Source organism: Macrobrachium nipponense, chromosome 21 (genome assembly GCF_015104395.2).
Source record: "Macrobrachium nipponense isolate FS-2020 chromosome 21, ASM1510439v2, whole genome shotgun sequence".
NCBI lineage: Eukaryota > Metazoa > Arthropoda > Malacostraca > Decapoda > Palaemonidae > Macrobrachium > Macrobrachium nipponense.
Window position 1 is genome coordinate 73,923,561 of NC_087212.1, and position 6,000 is coordinate 73,929,560.

Below are 6,000 nucleotides of genomic sequence, written 5' to 3' on the forward strand. Positions count from 1 at the left end.
CTTCAACTCTACTGTGTCTGTCTCAGCTCAAGCATGCATTGTATTTCCTATCCCAGTCTAACTTGGTTAAGTGAGAACCCAAAACCTTCCATTCCTTAGCATCCCACTCTGCACATTCATTACAAGTCTTGTCAATTGAACATTCTTGTCCTCTACATTCAATATACAAGGTGTGCAAATCACACTTTTCCCCTGTCAGTCTGGTAATGCAGCCTTTGCTACAAAACCTTATGCTAACAGCACTAGTGTCAGACAAACTGAAATAAAAAATTTTGTCTTGAAACAGTCAAATTTGGGTAATTTGTTGTAATAAGTAGAATTAATATCCTCTAACAGAGAACTAGAGCAAAACAACAAAGCCATAGCTACAATACTTCACCAAACAACTCCAAAGGCAAAACAAAAATCAAAATCTTAAGCAGACTGTTCCACAACTGAACTTCAGTCGAGAGCCAGCGAAAAACAATTGAACTCCCTGCTAAAGTTGTTCATCTCTTACCTCGAAAGTGGGTGGGGCTAGTACCTACACTGACACTAGCACTAATGCGATTTAACAAATTTGTAAGCTGCCGGGCTAGTGACACTGAGCAATGTAATTGCTTGGTAAGTTACATATATATGGTAAATTACTTATATAAAATCTCATGTATTGTCAACCAAGGCAGATTGAATGACCTTTGCTTGGATATAGCTAGAGTGGAATGTGCTTACAACATTTTTAAACTCGAGGGGGGTAAACTTTCCCATATTCTTATTCAGATCCCTATGACCCTTGAACTGCATTGCTTAAACCTGCTCATCTGTTTCATACTGGACCCCAAGAATGATAGCAACAAATACATTACACTTATAAAATTGTCCAAGTCAACACCATGTCAATCTCCCCAGCAAGGTAGGTAAAAAAGAATTAGCAAAATTCAGACAGTGTTTACTTACTGTGGTTTCTTACCCAATAATTCCTGATGAGAAGCAGTCATGGCCCATCTGCAGCCTGGGGAACTCCTGCCAGTTTATATTCTGACAAAGCTCTACAGTCCAAGACAGTCCTCTAAGTAAGACCACAACCATTCTGAAAGAGACCAAGCTTGAGTAAGACCACAACCATTCTGAAAGAGACCAAGCTTGAGTAAGACCACAACCATTCTGAAAGAGACCAAGCTTGAGAAGACCACAACCATTCTGAAAGAGACCAAGCTTGAGATAGCATATTTCATTGTAATAGGGTGATTGTTGTCAATCAAACACTCCAGGTTGGAATAAATTAGCCAACTCGAGATTTTACACCCCGCATGTGTTGCGTGATGGATATTTAATCCATGCGTAGTCTTCCCGACCTGTCTCTTCTCATGTACAGGTTAATTAGGCTTTAACTATTGAGTTTAATGTTCCAACTGTAGTATATTATACTGTATATTAAAACCAGCATCCTTAAGCTGATACTTGTTCTCCTCTGCCCCTCTCACTTCTCTCCTAAAAGGATAACTTGACACCAAGTGACACAAATTTTTTGTTCCAAGTTAAATCATTACTGATGTGACTGATGGCCAATTTCTTTTTTTCAGAATCTGTTGTGTGTGTAACCGTTGCTTCACAAGCTGCGAGTTCATTATCTATCCGAATGGAGTTATGGCACATCCGAAGTGTGCTCCAAATGAAAATGTGTGTCCTCTTACTGGCACAGTCTTTTAAGAAGCAACATTTAACAGCACAAGGCCTTCATCCCATGAATCAAACTTGATGGAAATACACACACCCTAGTGCTTATTGGAAATTCCAGAAACTGAGAAAATGAATGCTGTACTGGCTAGTGTCACAGTAATTTATCACTATTTGAATAAGAATACCATATGTTCGAGTTTACAAGAAGTGAGGATGAAAAAATTATGATTTTATTCCAATTATTGTTATTAAATTGAATTTTAATTAAAAATATTTTCTCACAATAAAAGTAACTTGTCGTAACTTCAAGATAATTACATGTTGATGATAAAAGTTTGCAGGTCATTGATATTATATAAAGTAGTTAGAAAATTGAGATTTCCTTCTATTCATTATTCAAGAGAAAATATTTGGTATATGTACTAAATTACAGTACAGAATACACCATAAAAAAAGAAACTGATTTCTTTACTTTGTAATGTTCTGATTGTCTGATTTTCATTATACTGCATTAATGGTACAATTAAAATTATAAATATTTTTATGTTGTACATGTTTTCAATTGAGTTGCAGATTTCTTAGTTTTTGTGAACATTTGGAGATCTGCTTGCTCTTCTAAGTTGAAAGCCTAAGGTTAAGGAAACAATACTAAGAGGAAATTAAATAATATACCTCATTGATTTGAGTTTAGTGGAGGAATTTCTTATTTGAAAGCTCAGTTTTATTGTATTTCAGCCTATAATTTACCAAAGAGCCTCAGCAATGTGAAACTATACAGAAGCTAAGGAAAGTGATAATTATATTGTCCAGTGATATTTTGATGAGATATAACTCAGTGGTCTCATTATACTGTACTTTATGATGAGACAACCACATAAGGTTTCAATAAACTAAATCAGCCGAAACTTAATTTTTAGATTGAAGATGCTTTGTAGCAGAAGAAAAACTGCGCCATTAAGGATGGCTGTTAGTATTGCACCGACTGCAGTGGCGTGTCCTTTTTTGGTTCCTTTGTACATTAATTTTTGCAAAAAAGTTCCAAAGAAAGTTCCCAGTGGAGTCATTAATTCTATATCATAATTAAATTTTTTAAAGAAAGGTAAGATAATGTCCTGTAGTCTAAGTAAATTATTATAGGGAGTATATATACGTATAGGGAAAGGGAGTGCACACTTGTATTTGTATTATATTTAGGTTTTGCAAATAAAATTAGGGTTAAATATATAATTTTTTTACTTTTCCCATCTTTTTTCAAAGGAAATTTTTACACATGCAATAATTTCTAATTGTAGGCTGAAATGTGTTGCCTGGAACTGGAATCAAACTAACGTTTCAACTATCTACTGTAGGATTTTGATCTAAGTACTGCTTCACATTTACTAAGTTACTTTCGTTCATGTTCACAAGAGTAAACCCGCCTAGTACTTGGCAAGTTTCACATCCTACTCAGTAGTGAGAATGTGACCTTAATGTTTTGTCACCTGCCACTATGTTGGATTTCAAAATCATCTGCATCAACCAGTATAAGACCAACTTCTCTGTAACTCATGTCTCCCTTTGGTCTGTTGGGAAGAACAGTCTGGAGGTGTTGCCTTAATTTTCTGGTCTTCTAAAGGTAAAGCCTGATAATGGGACATTATAGGTGACAAATGTCAATTGAGGAATTACCTAGGTGCCACTGAGCAGTTGTGGCTAATACAGTCTTTCCTTATGAAGTTTAAAGCAAATGATGAACTCACTGTTAACCAACTTATAGCAAGTGTGACCTTGCCAGACAAAACATGAACCTCACTGACCTGTCTTGAGGATGTAAATGCCAGTACAAAAGGCCATCTCCATGTTGAAGTTCAGCAAAAAGAAAGCTTACTACAAGAGCTCATAAGGAGGCATTGTAAGACAATTATGGAGGAGAGAAAGATCCCAGTTAGGAGGCTTTACCAGCCCAAAATTAACCTTATTTTCAAAATTCTGAACAAGTCTTTTCAACCCCACTGAAAAACATATTGAAGACAAGAATTTCAACTTGTGAGAATGTATCTACATCCCTTGAAAGTAAAGACAGACAATCTTATACTGGATGATGACATACAGAATTAGATCTGCAATACAGGGTATAGTAGAATTGGCAGGATCAATGCACCTGCCATTACACTAAGAACAGACTTAGTTACACTTGGCACCTGAAGCAGGTTGCTAGATGAAGTTTTGTAAGGCCTTGTTATGGATTCAGCCGTTTCTTCTAATAAAACCTTTTTCTCTGAATTCTTGCTCGATAAACTCTGGGCATGAAAAAGATTGTCAGGGTTGTTGGGGAATCTGTGCTGTGACATTGAGGTTACATGAACTTCCCCATGATGTCATTAAAGGGAGACATCAGAATCATCCTTGTATTCATAGAGCACAGATCTTCTCCAGTGCTAACCTGGTGATGCAAAATTTAGGGAAAGGTAAAAATAAAATTGTACCAGGATATACCAGTACATTTATCCCTAGAGCTGTTGGGTTTGGTTGAGCTCAACAACATAAAACATAAGTGTGTGGTTTGAGCTTTTTAGGCCTTTTCCACACTAGTGGGCACTTTGATGAGCAAACAGTTTTCATAACCAATTTCACTATACGCTGACTGACCGAGTATGGAGCCAGAATGATGCAGTTGTCTGGTAACACCTCTTCAGAAGTGAGAGAAAATACAAACAGCTGGAAGTGCCTGACTGGCATGCCTGCTGGTGTGGACAGGCCATTACAGACTTCCACACCAATGTGTGCCTTGCAGATGTCATACAGCTTGCAGATTAAGGAAGATTTACAACCGCTACAAAAACAACAAAATAATAATTACCCATGCTATTCCACTCCACCTTTCCAACAATACGAAGGTCTTGACTGCCAGTCATCACGAAGTCTTAAGATTGTGTGGTGGAGCCCCTACCTACCCCTGTGGTTGCTCCAGCCCCAGTTATCCAGGCAGCCCCTGTTACTGATTTGCAACCTTCCTCCTGGATGAAGGACTTTGCTGCAATCCTGAAGAAGTCAAAGAAAGAGGTCCTGTAGTGTCTCACCATCATTGTCGTCTGCGGCCTTGTCACCTCCTTACAAGGCCTCTTGGTTTAAGAAAAAGAAGGAGGAGGTTGCCTCTCCTCCTCTTGAGAAGTCTTGACATGAGTCTTATAGGGATCTGCTTTCCTCTTCAAAGGAAGCAGAGAGTTCTCTCATCGGCTCTTCCTCACCTGTGGGTGAAGGTACCGGTTAGCAGGCCGCCATTAGGCCTTTGGAACTGGAAGCCAAGGGAGTGGGTACCTAGGTAACCGCTCCCTCCACTAGTTTGAAGTATGCTGCTAAGACTAGTGCTGTGTCAGGGCCTCGGTCTGACCGGGATGCCTTGAATGTACGGGACACTCGCACATCCCAGTCTGCTAATAGAGGTTCCTTTCTCCATACCAGTGAGGGCACAGGGTGAGAGAAAGGGAAGAGACACTCTGGTGCCTCTACTCTCCCTGCCAGTACTTCTACTGGTACTTGGAAAGAGGCCCAATGCAGTACTCAGTGTCTAACGGAGCACCTGGAGAGGCGAGGACGAGGTCCCCTATACAGACTCCTTCTGCAGGGGCTTCAGCCCCAAAGGAATCTGGCGCACATTGTAAGAGGAATGAATGCTCCCGTCGGCAGGCCATTTTCTTGACTTCCCAGTCTCCATTTGCATACACGTGAGAGAGGCAACTCTGCCAAGTCGAGGATTCAGCTCAAGCCAGGGCTCCGGTGCAGCGCTGAACCGTGTACCCGGCCCGCCAAAAAGAGAACTGCAACGTTCCTCTATGCCATTCTGGAGGTAGGGTAAGATCCTACCTAGTCCACAAGGCAAACCTGTGGGCTAACCTAGTCCTTAAGAGGACCTTGAGACTGCCATTATCCTAAGAAGTAGACCGCTGCTGGGTTTCTCAACTCTCTTTCCTAGGGAGATGGTGGATGCTGCCGTAGACAAGTAAAGGGTCAACGATAAAGACTGCGTTGTCTGACAAGCAGTGACAAGGTTGTCAGGACCTTTGTGTGTTGCTGCAGCCCAACCTTTGGGTCAGGCTACCTCTTCCTCAGGCCCTAAGAAGACTCAACCTTCGAAGAGTACTAGAGTAAAGGCCCAGCATTCTTCTTGTTCATCTGCTCAGAATCATCCCTTTGAGCTGCCCTCTTCCTCAGGGACAGCAGGTAATGGTAGCAAAGAGAAGAAGAATGGGAAACGCTAGGGACGGCATTCCCCTCCAGCTGCTGCCATCAGTGGGGGAGTTGCCTGTTGTCCCATTGGACAACTTGGCAGCGATATGGAGCCGAGACCTGCGTAGTGGATAT

General features: G+C 40.6%; 1 protein-coding gene across 2 annotated transcripts in view; it reads left to right on the plus strand.

The window, feature by feature from the left end:
* LOC135198171 (transforming growth factor-beta receptor-associated protein 1-like) overlaps positions 1 to 2,886 on the plus strand; it is a gene marked incomplete in the record, with an annotated part of 193,866 nt that extends 190,980 nt beyond the window's left edge. Inside the window, 1 exon segment of one of the 2 annotated variants that reach the window (XR_010310740.1) lies at positions 1,563 to 1,697. Coding sequence is in view for 1 of the 2 variants with exons in the window: in XM_064225691.1 (XP_064081761.1) it covers positions 1,563 to 1,689 (127 nt within the window). 2 annotated transcript variants of the gene reach the window in all.
* Positions 2,887 to 6,000: the final 3,114 nt, after the last annotated feature.